General features: G+C 39.1%; 1 protein-coding gene across 1 annotated transcript in view; it reads right to left on the minus strand.

Moving 5' to 3' along the window:
- Positions 1 to 7,932: 7,932 nt before the first annotated feature.
- The window catches only part of MIPEP (mitochondrial intermediate peptidase), a gene marked incomplete at both ends in the record, with an annotated part of 40,796 nt that continues 32,586 nt past the window's right edge, over positions 7,933 to 16,142 (minus strand). The window contains 2 exons of the mRNA XM_010178905.1: positions 7,933 to 8,052; positions 13,328 to 13,402. Of these exons, the coding sequence (XP_010177207.1) occupies positions 7,933 to 8,052; positions 13,328 to 13,402 (195 nt within the window). The remainder of the gene's footprint in view (positions 8,053 to 13,327; positions 13,403 to 16,142) is intronic.

The following is a 16,142-nucleotide window of genomic DNA, read 5'->3' on the forward strand; positions in this document are numbered from 1 at the left end:
TAAATATATATATATACATGAGATATATCTAAAGCACATACAGCTCTTTCAAAATGTTACCAAGAGATGTATGCAACTACTTCCTGCGCTGTTCCTTAAAATGTTCCTCTGCTACATCTAAATACTATCACTAAAGTATGTTTGAGTTTCATGTGGCTAACACTTGCAAAAAGAATTTCCTTAAAAGTGCTTCGTATCTCATGGTATCTGTAAACACTCCGCTGCTCTCGATAGCTGCCCAGTGAATAGTGTCACATTACCATCGGAAAACAAGTCTTCACAATATTTGCTATCAGCATTTTCTTTATCGTAAAATGAACTCAACTCCAGAAAGACAGAAACCTAAACAAACTTAGAAGGGTGACTTTAAGAGCTTTGGAAGTCCCAGGATCTACTTTAATACTGACCTCAGCAGGGCACCAATCTTTTTGAAACGGCTTTTAGCTATTAATTATTTATAGAACGACCACTTCCCCAGAGTTCACTGTGCACTCCTTTATTAATCTTTTCCTCAGACCCAGCCTCTTCAGCTAGATTTTATAGTATGCTTTTAAGAAGGCTCATATGAAAACTAATCCAGGGGATTTGCACTTTGTGTAAACAACTTTGGTTTCCAACATGGCAAGGTAAAAAATTACTTTGAAGGGGTTACGCAAACTTCACGAGGTTGACTAATGACATATGACGTCACCTCTCTTCAAAACACTCCAAAAACTGGAATATGAGCAACATCAGTGCCTCTTCCAGTAACTGAAGGGAGAAAGAAAGTGGAAAAGCAAACTTGTATGAAGAATTTCTGCCTTTACTATGAAATTTACGTCTCTGTGATCTACTACAGTGGTTTCTTTAAAACCCCCTATAAGGGAGATCCTAGACTTACTATACCTATTATCTTTCAAAAATCGCTTCTCTGTATTTTTTCCAGGTTTTCTACAACTTTTCAAGAAGCAGACATCTACTACAGCAGATAACACTACCCACTGCTAAGTCCCCAACACCAAATACTAAAATATATTTTTTTAAAAGTGGTATTATATTCTTTAACAGCATCCCATGAATAAAAGCACGCTCTTTTGGCATTTATTGTTCTTCAAATACTTACGTATTTAACTGCTTTCCTAATGCAAACTACTTTGGATTCAAATTCTCTGGATCATTTAATTTTCATGATTTCTGCAATCATTGTCAACTGAAAGATCTTCTATAAAAATTATAAATAAATTATATAGTCTAAATAAAAAAAAAACAACACAGAACCACAGTAATTCCTGGACAGACAGACCCCTGGTGACTTGCACTTAAAATGTCCCAGCTTGAAACTAAGCTTTCACCTGCTCTGTCAGGATGTTTTCTACACGTTGCCTCAGCCCTAACTCCATAGTTTGCTTGTAGAATTACAATTTGCAAGTGTCAGAAAGCTTGCTAAGTCTACAGTTACACTAGCAACCACTTCCTTCTTATTCCCAAGGTCAATCAATTTCTTAAGAAGAAAAATGGATTTTTCCATCTCAGATGATTCTTAACAAAACGATGGTTATTTTGCTCACTTGATTGCTCTCAAGGTACTCATGAGTTGCTTAATAATTGCTTTGCTACTTCTTGAGTGACAGAGTCGGAAGGATTAGAGTACAGTTCTCAAGTTCTCCTCCCTTCATAAGAGTAGTTATTGTAATAGCACTACCACTCTTTCACGAGTCTATGAGTGATAATTCCTCCAGGTCAGTGACTGCTTTGACAAACTTAAACGATCTCACAACTTGACTACATCTCACCTAATTAATCTCTTTCTTTCATTCCTTAATCTCAGTTGTATTTCTACCCACCTCAAAAATTATATGCATTACTTACCTAATAAAAATTCACTTATTTTCAAATAAAAAAACAAAAATCAAGGCAGAGGCATTAAATATTTCTGCTTTTTCTGACATTTGTTTCTTCAGTAGTTATGGAAATTTATTATCTTTGCTACTTGCATTTTGCAACTCAGCATTGCTAGCCTTTTTTATTCTGAATTCTTGTATTCTTTTAGTTATTACCCCATGTCAACCTCCTTTTCTGATACTCACATGTGCAGGCTCTTTCTCCCATTTGGCTCTTTTCAGCATCTACTGATTAGCACCATAAATTTTATGAACTCATCCTCAACCCCACATTGATAATTTGAAAGCTCTTTGCCAACAGCACCAATTCTACCTTTTAGCTGTTCTTCACTTCCTTTAACCTAGCTTTCAGTTTTGCTTAGGTTCTAGAGTGACGTTAGCTTACCTTAATAAATTTGTGATAAATTTGGGAAGATTTTAGATAAAATAAGTATGAAGTGTAAACTTCAGTTTCAAATTTAATAGGCAGCCAGTACTTAGGCTTCCTTATCAATAATTTCAAGATTTATGTTCACCACTTGAGTAAAGTTTTCAGAAACCAAAACCACTTTTACCTTCAGAGGTTAAGGGTTATCACTTATTTATTTTAAGAAAGCTGCCTCATCACTTGTCCAGCCTGACTATTTATTCTTTCTCTATAGTGTTACTGACACCCACATGAAATGTTATACAGGACCGGAGTTACAACTACATGTTAGTAGTCACTCCAAAGACCTAAAAAGAAATCCTAAGACAACAGATGCCACAATGACACAGGTGGCAGATTCAGTAACAAGATACTTCACTCAGACTGCCAGTCAGGCCTCAGCAGGCCGAGGAATAGGCCTGCTAAAAACAATACCCTCCTCTTCACTGCAGCACCACTACTGAAAGCGATCATGATCAGTACAAGACTGCAATACCAAACTTCAGGAACCCCACTGCCTCTATTTTTGGCCTCTGGCTTACTTAACACAACTAAGCATGAGGTCAGGTCACCTTCAAACTCCTAAGAAATTACTCCTAATAAGGAAAAAGCAGCATACAGCTGCTCTTTTGCTCTCAGATGTTCTCCAACAAAATAAAAAGGAGGCTTGGGTACATGGTGACAACGTGCGACATAGAAATTATTTTCTCTCTGCAGAGAAGCTAGTTCTGTCTAGTGACACCAACTCCTCTTCAGCTGACCAACCTCCCAGGTGCCTTTATATGTGCTCCATTAATGCAATCCTTGTGTTCTCAGCACCCATGGCAAGTCACGTCTTTGTGTAGTGCCTGACAGCCACCCTGAGCAAGCACTCCAAATGTTAGGTTGCCAAGTGCTGGGTCCTGCACTTGGGTCACAACAACCCCATGCAACGCGACACGCTTGGGCAGGAGTGGCTGGAGAGCAGCCTGGAGAAGGACCTGGGGGTGTTGGTCAACAGTCAGCTGAATATGAACCAGCAGCGTGCCCAGGTGGCCAAGAAGGTCAAGGGCATCCTGGCCTGCATCAGGAATAGTGTGACCAGCAGGACCAGGGAAGTGATCGTTCCCCTGTACTTGGCACTGGTGAGGCCACACATCAAATACTGTGTTCCGTTTTGGTCCCCTCACTACAAAAAGGACATTGAGACACTGGAGCGTGTCCAAAGAAGGGCAACAAAGCTGGTAAAGTGTTTAGAGCACAAGTCTTATGAGGAGTGACTGAGGGAGCTGGGGTTGTTTAGTCTGGAGTAAAGGAGACTGAGGGGTGACCTTATCACCCTCTACAACTACCTGAAAGGAGGTTGTAGTGAGATGGAGGATGGTCTCTTCTCCCTCATAGCTAGTGATAGGACAAGGGGTAAAGGCCTCAACTTGCACTAGAGGAGGTTGACATTGGATATTAGGAGGAATTTCTTTACTGTAATGTCAAGCACCGAAATAGGCTGTCCAGGGAGGTGGTTGAGTCATCATCCCTGAAGGTGTTTAAAAGATAAGTAGATGTCATGCTTAGGGACATGGTTTAGTAGCAGAACTAGGGCTGGTTTGATGGTTGGACTCTATGATCTTAAAGATCTTTTCCAACCAAAACCATTCTATGATTCTATGATTCTATGATCTCATCCATTGATTTCCTTTGTCAGGAACACAAAAGATACAATCCTAGCAAGTAGAGACAAAGACTTAGGTGAAGCCTTCCAACTTCGGGATCCCTGTCTGGGCAGAGTCTGCCCACCTGCAGGAAGAAGAAAGACTGACAACCACATTGGTGATACACCATTTTTAATACCATTCTTCCCTCTAGGGTATCTATAACAATACCTGCCTTGTTTTCTGTTGGCAAACTTGACTGGCTAACATATTTGGTCTCACAGGTGTTTTGGTCTCTCCAATTACCAGCAACCACAGGCCATTAAGAAGTTCTCAGACTGCCAAAGAAACCTGCACTCTGGACAGAAGTATATACGCATAATTAAACCTGTAACCTGATGTAAATCTTACATGGTCTTTCTGAACTAATACGTACCTAACATGCTACAGCAAAAAGGTATAAAGCAAGTTAGTGTTCCAAAAAATATCAAAAGGCTCTCTACTTACCAACATATTCCCTCCTATCAAATGTGTGTGAGTTAATTCCAACATAGCACTTTGTATTCAAGTAACACACAAGAAATTCTTCTGTTTCTGGAAGAAAAGCTTACTGGAAAGCCATGTAATTTTTAAAAAATGCAAAAGGGACTATTTGGCAGCAATCTAATAAAGAACCAAGATTCACTGTGCCTCACTCTTCAAAACCATTTTTTCTCACAGCCACAAGTCAAACCAACATCTCCCACTGAACTTCCAGGCTAGAATGAAGAAACACTGATTGGCAGACAATTAATCTGTATTAATATGTATAATATAATATTTTTTTAAGTAAGAATCAATAATTCAAAGTAATTCAATACTTCACAAAGAAAATTCAGGTATGATGATCTGGGCAACTGCTGTTTATCGTAAAACCACTTCGTTATTGGGAGCTCTTTCCTGTGGCTGCAGGAGGCTGCAATCTCCACTATCACTGCAGAGTTTGTTTACCCTGTGTCTCATTTTTTGTTATGATATTGAACCGAAACCCACAGCAGGAGATAGGAATTCTTATGCTTGGCGCAGGACTAACAATGGCATATCATTAAGTTTTGACGACTGTCTCAAAGGAAAGCAGTTTTCAAGTCTGAACTTGGGGGACAGGCAAGGGACTAAGCAACAGATCATGGGGAGAAACTTTGATCATGTCTCAGGTTGATCAAAGGGTTACCTGACACTTTTAAAAAAGTCTCTCTGGGCATTCTGGAGACAAAGGTAGAAAAGACCAGGGTAGATACTCTAAAGCAGGCAATGTTATCAATGGCAAGGCAGGTCATAGTAAATGGAAACTGGCTTCACAAGAGATGAGAAATAAGCTATGATTTGAAGAAAAGTTTGGAGCAAAAACAGAGTATTGATTTCACCACAGTGCAGAGATTTTGACATCAAGTACATTCAGGAAAAAATGGCAGGAAAATGTGTGGTCATTATTATTTGGCTTATCCTGCTTTCTTGGAAGAGTCAAAAGGAAGACTGATTGCTTTTTAAAGGCATCACAAGGACTGAAGAATCCAGCCTGCACAAAATTTCTATTCATTTTCCAAACTCAGTAACACAAATCTCTTCTGGCAACAAAACCACCAGACACTACAAAAACAGGCAGATACATTTATTTGCCCCCTGCCTGGCAGTTGTCAGCTTCTGGATTCAGTAATAGAGGAAAAAAATCCCAGTGGAATTTCATCCTCCAGGAGCCAGCAAACCCTGTGTACTTTTGAAGAGATAAGCAATGGCCAGCCAGAAATTGAGATTTGCATTCTTCAGGAAAACAAAGTCTCATGGAGTGCTGTTTCTCTGTGCTCCTGTCTGTCTACAGCCTGCTCTGTTGCTCTGTCCTGCCTTGCGTGGGGCACTGGCTTCTGCCACCGTCTGTGTCAATGCAGCCAGTGCAAACACTACTGCATGCAATGCCAACTACCCCAATGCCCCAAAATCTACTTGAATGGCAAATACAGACTTCGACAGGATTTTCTCCCCACTATCCCTCCTACTGTTGACACATATGACAAGGTATTTGCTGGAGATGATGCTTTGGTTTACCTTAAAATAGGTATCACCACATAGGTACAGCAGCATTTACTTATTGGGTGCAGTTTATGTGCCTCATTTTGAAAGTACTGTAACAAAAGATGCAAACAAATTGTCCTGTTATCTGAGCTGTGCCTCAGAAAGACAGAAATTCATCTGCTGAAGATATTTGCTGTGGGTCTACTTCAGAAAATGAGTCTGCACAATGAGATTGAAGCCCAAGTACATTCAGAGAATATTTACTAAGTTTACTTGCCTGTCAAGAGCAGCAAGAAGGAATTAAGGTTTATCAGGAGGAGATAATAAGAGATGCTTGTGCAGATCTGACAAACAATGCTACTACAGAAAACCACATTAATGCAGTTAAGGAAGAATTACTTTCACCCAACACCACTAACTTAAAATCTACAAGCCTGACCTAGCAATTCATAATTGAATCTAAACCTATAGACAGCAGATAAAATTCAAATAATCAAAATACTTTGTTTTCTCTGCCAGCCATATATGTACTTAGCCAAATGACAGATGAAAATAAAAGCTAGTCTGTCTTACTGTATTTCAATGTCTAGCTCTGAGATGAAATGAACAGACAAAATATACTCTCTTCATTTAAAAAAAAACAAACAACTTTTTACTTTCAAGACACGTATTTTTTTATCTGGACTACAAATTAAACTGAAAACGTATCTTAAGTTCAGAAGAAAGAGCAGCAAATGACAGCAAGCCAGATTACAGATATTAATTATTCTACAGAGCACTAATATTCTCCTAATGTAATTTTTCACTAAATTTTACTGAAATTTAAATTGTATTACAGTTCATGACTAGACACACTAATTCTATATTCTATATTCTTATGAACATAGACTTTCTGACAATTCAAAAGTTCACAGTACATTTTGCTAGGATAAATTTCCAGGCCAAAACTTGCTGTCCCTTTTCACACTAAGGCTCATTACAAGACACTACACTCTTTTGAAGGTAACAGCCAAATAAAAAAATATTTGAAATGGAACAAAACATGCAGGCTAACTCTCAAAGCAGGGAACTGTTCCATTCACTGGATGAGGAACACCTGTGGAGGAACGGTGTAAAACAACATGTATAGAAATGGTAGGAAGTCAGACATCGTACTCTGAAGACATCTTTTTGCTTCCACTTTGCCAGGCCAGCAGAGGCAGCAGAGTTACAAAGAGGAAAGGGCTGAAGCATGGATTTCCCAATACCCTTCTCAGAGAACAAAAGCCCCATTTTTGCTAAGGAGAAAAGTACATTTCCTTAGAAGCAAATAGCAGAGAAAGGATCTGGGCATTCTGACCAAAATGTCAAAGAGTGATTCAGGCCATGCTCCAGCTGGGAATTCAGCTCCAGACAGCCCAGGAAATCCCGTGACTATGGTCTGTGCTCAACTGGATGTCACATGAAGCACAGAACAAATGCACGATTAGTCATGATGAAGATCAAAATTACGTAGCTCAGTAGAACACAAGGCTTTAGCACTTTCAAATACCGCATGAAAGGATAAGTAAGTGTCGTGCCAAAGGTCACAGCAGTACAGTGGGAAAAACTCACTTCACACTGACTTGCTCTCACATGCCAACACTGACAGTCTACAAACACCAACATGCAGCACAGCACTTTGCCTTTTCCAAACAGTCATTGCAAAGCTAGAATAAATGAGTTGGTTCCAGTGCCTTTCTTAATAAGAAAATAAAATGAAAAGTAATTAAGTTCAGCACAAGACTACACCTGTACAAAAATAAGAACATTAATTATATTCTGAGTTTTAGCTGAAAATTTTCAACACTCTGCTCTCTGGAAAAAGCGGCGGAAAGAAAAAAAATCCTTTCAACATTACAACAATAAGCATGTGAGTGTGCAAAGAGGTAGGGGTATTAAGATGCTATCAAAGAAAAGGCGTGGCTTATATAGTCAGTGTGTTTCTACTTACTGTATTAGGTACATATGGCAATCCATAAACTTTTTCCTGTGTTTCCTTTAAAATTTCTGTGGTTGACTTTTTTAGAGGATGTTTCCCATGGTAGATTTGGTCCAAGGCAGCATAAAATACCTGAAGAGATAAAATACATGTTTCTCTCTGGCACATTGCATTGGCATTTGACAGATAAAAAAGACAAAAACAGAAGAATGAGAATAGGGAGAGGGAAGAATTTAAATATATATGGTGTTGCAAATCTCCTATTTTCAGTATAAATTATAAGGAGAGAAACAGGTTTTTGGAGTACACCAACCACCACCATCATGACCTATCATAAATCTGTGTTTAGGTCACTGAGAACACTGGCAGTGCTAAAACGCCTGCATTTTTAAATAAAATTACGACATGTCCATAAAGCCCTCCAGCAATTCCCCTCTTCAAAAAGAATACTTTTAAATAGATTTAATAAGAAGACAAAGTTATGAGAGTGGACACAGCAAAATAAGCTATTCCAAGTCAGGGGCATGAAGCCATGAGAACACATCACACCTGCAGGGGCAAGTTACTGCCCAGGAAGGGAACATAAGAAGCTGCAGACGGAGCCGCTGAAGACCCTGGGTTCCTTCCAGAGCACTGAAAGGGTGAGGTACCAAGGCAGATGCCTTCTTGTAGTTCTCACAGTCAGAGCAATAAATTGCTGCAGTGTAAGCTTAGCCTGAGATCACACTGCACCAGGAGGGTGCTTGACCACAGAGTTAAGAGCTGGTTCATAGGCAATTTTTGTGCAGAGGCATGTGAACTACAGCAGAACAGACACACGACTAAAGCACTGAGGTGTCTGCACATCAGGAAAGCAGCACCAGTAAAAAGACTTCTCAAGCAAAGATAGCAAAGCAGAGGATCTGGTACTTCAACAGCAAACACGAAACCAGCATGGACAGAAGACTGTGCCAGTCTCAAAGTGTGCCATCATGGAAAAAAAGGCAGCACTTCTTTATATTTTTAATATGAAGCTTTGTGGAAGTGCAGGAAAGACAGAAGACGAGGACACCCATTGCTGTGCAACACAGGATATTTTTGAGAAGTCTGGTGCATCCACACATTTAAGCCAAAGAGTTCAGGTCAGGTCAACCTGTGGTAGCCACCATTTCATAGGAAAATTGACGGTACAGAGCCTCAAAAAAGGCTTTTGCGCAAGGGATGAAGCAAATAATTTGACTAGAGACTCAGGCTCAGTCACACTTCTAGGGATACTGCAATACTATCCTCAATGAGACAAACACATTGTTTTAGGAATCATAACCATGAAATGCAGACATGTTATGGAGAAAAGGCTGTTTGGAGGCATTCTCCATCCATGGAGAATGGTTGTTCTATGCGATCTGAAAAACGTAACTCCCTCAACCTGTGAAAAGACTCTTTATTATGAAATTTGGGTACAGGAACATTTTAAACTTTAATTATTTATTAGAATTCAGCATCAGAGAGGGGCTGTATACAACACATACACCAAAAATGTGACTCTTTCTAAAGGACCATATTCCTTCTGTTTGAGTAAGCTGTCTTCTAACATGAAGAATCTTGATAAACTCTCTGACAGTGTTTTCAAATTATAAATGTGACCATTTCAAGAAAACCTGTGGGTTATAAGGAGAGTAGTAAAGCAGTCATGACTTGCAGGAGCTACTCCTGAATTTCCTGCTTGATTCCTACCTTGCTAATGAGAAGAAAAGAGGTCAATAAGACCTATACGTGCAGGGACATCCATTAATGACTGCAAGTTTTGTGCCCTAGATATTAACATTGATCAAGAGATGCAAGCACTTAACATCACCCATCTACAAAACCAGAGCAGGCAGCAAGTATCTGCTGACAGGATTACTGCATGAAGATACTGCACCAAATGGAAAACAATGAGTACTTTATTTTTTAAAACCAAACTTTGCAAGGGTATTTAAAATTTTCCATCATTATACTGGTAACATGAAAACCTGAAAATCTAAAAAAAACCCTATACCAGATTGTATGAACTACAACACTGTTTACTCTGATATTAGAAGAGAAAGAGGCTTGGCAATGCCTTTGCTTGTTCTTTCCATCCTCAGAGCTGGTCTCTAGAATCCCAGTTCATTTTTTTAACAAAGTTTAACAAAAGCTATGGCACTTATGGTAGCAAGGCTGACTGACGATGCGACCAACATCAGTACCACAAATAGATCTGAAAATTACCTGAAGTAATATTCCTAGAAAACTCACCTTCTCTTGTCATCCTAGGCCTATGTGACTCTGCAGGAGTCACTTCACACCAACTTCCCTCTCCTTTCTAAAAGCCAAACCAAACATCAGGAATTTCTGCATCTGATCACAGACTTCAGCATCCTGCTTCAGTCCAGCCTCGATTCCCTTTTTTCTGACTCACCAGATTTGTTAGGACCTGTCTGCAGTTGCTCTTCAGTACTTCTCACAAGACAGAGTAGACTGCTCTCCAGACAACCTTCTCTACAGTAAAATTTGGAGTCAAACAGTTTGTGGTCTGAGAGCTGGAGCAAGAGCTCAACTCACAGCCAGGCAATGGGGAAACAAGAGCTGAAGGCCAGCAAAACGGAGTGCCTGAAGGTGATGGGGAAATGAGTCACTGAAGCCAGCTGTAGGCTTTCCCCCCATCCTGGCACACGGAAAGCGTGGGAAAAAAGCTCTGAGCCAGGACACCTGGACAGCATAGTAAAAAAATCATAATTCCTGAAGATAAACTTAGATGAACTTTATAGCCATAAGCATTCCCATCTACAAACCACAGTTCTGTGTGTTTATACAGGCCTTTGAAATGGGAAAGGGAGGCACATCCCAGAACCACGGGATTTTAGGTGATACTGCTGAGGAGCATGCTAACACTTACTATTAAACAGTAGCGCTAGATGATTTCTAATTTCAGTAAAAAAACATTTCCCAGAAGACCTAAAAATATAGAAAGGCCATGATCTATCTTCATACGGTCTATTTTGCACTGACACTGGTATTTATTAGCTTCATTTGATTCCAGTACTTTCTAGCTCCTTGTCTCCTTAATAACATTAATATGGAAACAGCTATGCATTTCCCAGTGAAATTACTACTGACTGAAAGACTCTGGGCTCAATCTGCATGGAAAAAGCCTTATGAGAAGATGGATGGGTTATCCTGCCTTTCCTCTTGAGTAACTGATTACATGAGCTGGAAGAAAATGTAGGGGCATTATAGTTATGATGAAAAACCAGCATAATTTCTAATTTTCACGTGCCAATAGAATTATTTTCTGAACAGACCATAAAAGAACCTTTAGGCATTTCCCCACTGCTGGAAAATTTGTAAGCATTTTTCTTTCTTTTAAAGGTCAAATATAGCTTACATAGCATCTATTCATCAATACAGAATATACTCTTTGTGAAGTCTGAAGGAGAGATATTAGAGTTATCACTGACAGTTTTTTCAGATAAATACATTAGTAGTACATACATACCTTAGCATCTACAGATTGAAATGTATGTTTTTCTTCAATGAATTATTATATTTTTAAATCTGCATGAGTTAACAATACACACTTCTACAAAGGAATTTATGAACTTTATATTTGCCAGGCAATCAACTTTTCTAGAACATTTTTGCTGAATTAACAAACACGGTGCCTCTGCCAGTCTGTCTCTTTGAAATGAGTGTGTACTTCTGTGGGTATTACATTTCAAATCTCCAAAAACACGGTGCTGAAAGTAGGAAATAAATAATATTATTCATTGTGGCATTGTGGTCATTTGGCACGGTTTGAGACTGGCTGAACTTTAGTTACATAAGAGTAACTTGAGGGCAAGCAGCCTGCTTAATCACAGCACTGGTGCCAGAACCAGTCAATCATCAGGCGCTCGCAGGAATCTGAGCCCACCAGAAGTGGGTGTTCTCTTCTCAGCTCTAAAACTGTGGGGTCTGGAGTCACTCCAGGACAGACCCTACAGAGACCCCAGGAGCAGCTGAGGAGCAACAGTGGTGGGTGTTGCACACTCCACCCCATGGGACAGATGCAATGACCCCTCCTTGACATTCTGGATTCTCAGCTACCACTGTATGAGAACTGTCCAGAGCCAGGAGTGGGCATTGCAAAATCAGACCTGCAGAGAGGGTGCAGTTATTTTCATGTCACAGCCATATAGCCATAGGTAGCACTCTCCCTGTTCACACCTCCTGCACAGCCAACACTGGCCACTGACAGCCAGCACCGTACTGAAAGCATAATTCAAAAATCTGTTAAGTTTAATCGATGAAAAATATATGTATACACTGAAAACAGCGTTAAGTCTGGTTTTGACTAGTGTAACTGACACATAGGTCCATACTCTGGTATTCTGACGAGTTTTAAACCATTATAAATAACTGCGGAGCAAACTGCAAATATTTAACTAAGTTCTTCTTTTAAATCAACTTCAGTTAACCAGTGCAACTCAAGTTTGTAGACAGGGTTGCAATCATTTGGGCACTTCCCACATCTCAAAAATGATGAGTACCCTTTATTAAGGTACTAGAAGAGTTCTCTCTCCTAAACACTAGGTCAACTGTAAAATTATATGCTTCTGGCTTAAGGCAAAACAAGGAAGAAAACAAAATCACAAAAATCAGCACAAGCTTGTAGCATACTAAACGCTCTCACTGAAAAAAAACCTGTTTGGATGCTATTGCTACTGTTCACATCTGAGAACTGCTGTTGCAGAACTGAAAAAACCTAAAGATCCATTTTAGATAGAACCCTATTTTCCTTTACTTCCTTCGAAGAAAAGCAATGTTGAAAGTTTGCCTATGGGAATGCCTGGGTAGGTAGCCACATCTACCCACAGAAAACAAGAGGTTTATGGATCTAATTGCTACTCCTAACACTGTAAGAGAGCAGTCTTAGAGCCTTATAGCTCAGTCACCAATTTAGATGGCAGTAACGAGTTGCCACTTTCACACTAGAGCAGAAGACAAGGAGCTCACATCACATTGCAGTAAATAAACGAGTTGGTTTGATTTTACTAAGGTGGCATATATCTCTCAGTCTTGCTACACTTTAATGATCCAAAGGGAAGCAAAGCTTCCTCTACTGCAAGATCTCCTTAAATGATTTCATTATTTTAAGAACTCAATCTTAAACCACATTTGGGAATTCTGATATTCCAACCATTTCCAAAAGCTGTGGTTTTTGATTTCGACATTTAGCTTTAAGCAGACAGCACAGAATACGTTCACAAAAACAACATGAAAATTAATACAGAAAATGAATTAATTTTCACTAATTTGCATGTGGTTAGATAATGTGTCTACATTAAAATAAAAATTACAAGAAAGAATTAAAATACGTTCTGTAAGTTCTGGATAGAGAGGAGGGACTAGAATACAGCCAACATACCTGGAGTTGCATGTCAGCTGCAGCACACACCTTTTTGGACTCACATAATCTTGACACCATGTTTTTTGGTAGTGGCTTGGAAAAAAAAAACCAAAACATATATAGAATTGTTGTATATTTGGAAATAGTATGCTTACGACTAGAAAAGGCTGAAGACTCAAGAAAAACACTTCTGGTGGTGATACAAACATACTTGAAGTGCTTTGTATTGAGGAAGGAAAACTCATTTGCTAAACAAAGCATTAAACAGGTAATTAAGATATCAGCAGTAATTTACATAGCAATCAAGAAATCACTGTGTCTCAGTGTTTGTTTTTCTGTAAATTGATCCTGTGTTCCTTTATATGAGCATTAAAAATATTATGAGTGTCTTTAAAGAACAGATGGGGCAATGAAAGTCCTCCCAGGTCATCCTAACTCATCTTCAAAAGCAGATATTATAACAGATTCTCCTGTTGGCCTTTGAGCACAGCTTACTTAGATCTACACAGAGGCCCACATAACTCCCACTGAGCTGGCAGGATTTTCATAATTTCAACTGGGACAGCATCAGGCCTCCACCCTAAGCCACATAAAAATGTTTGGTCATACGGAACAGTAAATATCTACTCTTTGAAATTTTTAACAAAGTTGAATTTATTCCACATCTATGGCAATAAAATTATCCATGCCATCCAACGCTGAAAGTCAGGAGACATTTTTCAAGTCATTAAGCAATCTCTTTTTGACTTTCTATCCAGACAAGTACATCCAAAGATGTCTTAATGACAGATTTTTTAAGAGTATCTGTATACCAATGCTTGACCTTACACTTCTTCTGCCACTTCTTGAAGCTTTTCAGTATTTTTTCCTAGTAAGCATATTATTTTTTTCTTGTTAGGAGTTTTATTAAACAAAGACACTAAATATGGTTAAAATAAATGCGTTCTTGCTAAAATATTAAGGAATTTACTACAAGCTGTACAATGTAATACTGACATTTGGTATTACACTGAACTCTAAAAGCATACCTACACTTTTACAGTTCGTTGAAGTATTTACGAAATAATACATGAAAGTCTACAGATCCTGATGGCAGAGCGATATGTTTAGATTCTATGCAAATTATATGACTTCAAGACAAACAATGTTAACATTCACGGGATAAAAATCAACTCCAGAGATGTTACAAATAAGTGAAGAAAATCTTATCAATTGACTCTGTGGAATCTGGAAGTTAAAGCAGATAAGAAAAACCCTCAAGTTGCAGAGCTGTTTTAGGCAGTAGCTTGCCAAGGCTTGTAACCTCTTCTCCAAGACAAATGGTAGCTGGGTCAAGATTGGGATAAAACAACACTTGCTATTTTGCCTGTCATAAATGTACACAGCTGTTAAATTTCAACACAGAAATATGAAGCAATGAATATGAAGTCTGTTCTCCAGTATATCCTTGCTAGGCCAGTATTCACCCTTCCCAAATACAAAAATTCTGTTTCAAATTACATGATGATTTTGGACTATTAGAGTAAGAGTGAATGGGCAGTTATCCATAGTAATAGAGATGTTAGTAGCCAATTACCTTGAGGTTCAATACTGGATTTAGTACTGTTCAAAATACTTCTTGATTATGTGGAAAAGTTATTAAGGCAAGAAGCAAAGTACAAAAACATTACAAATGGTAAAAAGCATTTTAAACAGACAATTTTCCTCTTGAGTCTATGAACATCTCTTTTCTCATTCTTTTACACAGAGTAAGGCATGCACTTCAATGACTTTTCAGCCTGGAACTAAAGCATATGTGGGTTTGCAATAACACAGTTCCAGTTGTCATGCAAGAAACCCCCTTGGAAAGGGTCAAGAGAAGGGCTACGAGGATGATCAGAGGCCTGGAAGACCTGCTGTATGAAGAAAGACTGAGAAAACGGGGCCTGTTCAGCCTTGGGAAGAAAAGGCTTTTGGGAGACCTTATCACCATGTACCAGTACATAAAGGGTGGCTACCAAGAAGATGGAGACTCCCTTTTCACAAGGAGTCACATGGAAAAGACAAGGGGTAATGGACACAAGTTGCTTCTGGAGAGATTCCAGCTGAACTCCAGAAGAAATCTTCTGGCATCAATCAGACATTGGAGCAATCTCCCAGTCGAAGTAGTAAATTCCCCTACATTGGTCAGTTTTAAGAGTCAGCTTGACAGGGTGCTGACTCAACTCACTTAAACTATACTTTTACCTTGAGAGGTTGGACTGGATGATCCCTGTGGTCCCTTCCAACCTGGTTTTCTAGGATTCTATGAAACCCTTGTGTAAGGAAACCTATAGAATTTTGAACAGATTTTGTTATTAAGCTATCAGCAGGTTTTGGCAGCTTTTAGGCGGCTTTCATTTCCTAGTGAAGTAGCGCAGTGTGGAATTAAACAAAACTGATTTCTTCTAGGGGCATCTGAATTCTGGATACAGTAAAGTATGAGAAAACTGAATGGCAATTCGTAAATTGTAATTTGTCAGTGTTAAAAAAACTGAACATCCAAAATCTTGGCAAAGGCAAGTATGTATATTTTACACATTTATAATTTCAGAGTGTGAAAGCCAAGAGCACTCCTACCAGTAAGGTCAAACCAGCTCTTTCAACATAATGGATTTTCAGTTTTATACTTTGGCTATATTAAATGATGGTAAGAGCAAGTTAAGCATACAGGCTTTCAGCTGGTACACAAAAACAGAACAAAAGGCACTAACAGTTTTGTAACTGGCATTTTGGTAAACCACAGTCCCACAGATCCTCAACTGAATTGGGAAATCCAAGTCTGCTGTTCAGTGGGGCACAGAGCAGCACGGTT

The sequence above is a fragment of the Mesitornis unicolor genome, unplaced genomic scaffold (assembly GCF_000695765.1).
Source record: "Mesitornis unicolor isolate BGI_N332 unplaced genomic scaffold, ASM69576v1 scaffold50772, whole genome shotgun sequence".
Taxonomy (NCBI): Eukaryota; Metazoa; Chordata; class Aves; order Mesitornithiformes; family Mesitornithidae; genus Mesitornis; species Mesitornis unicolor.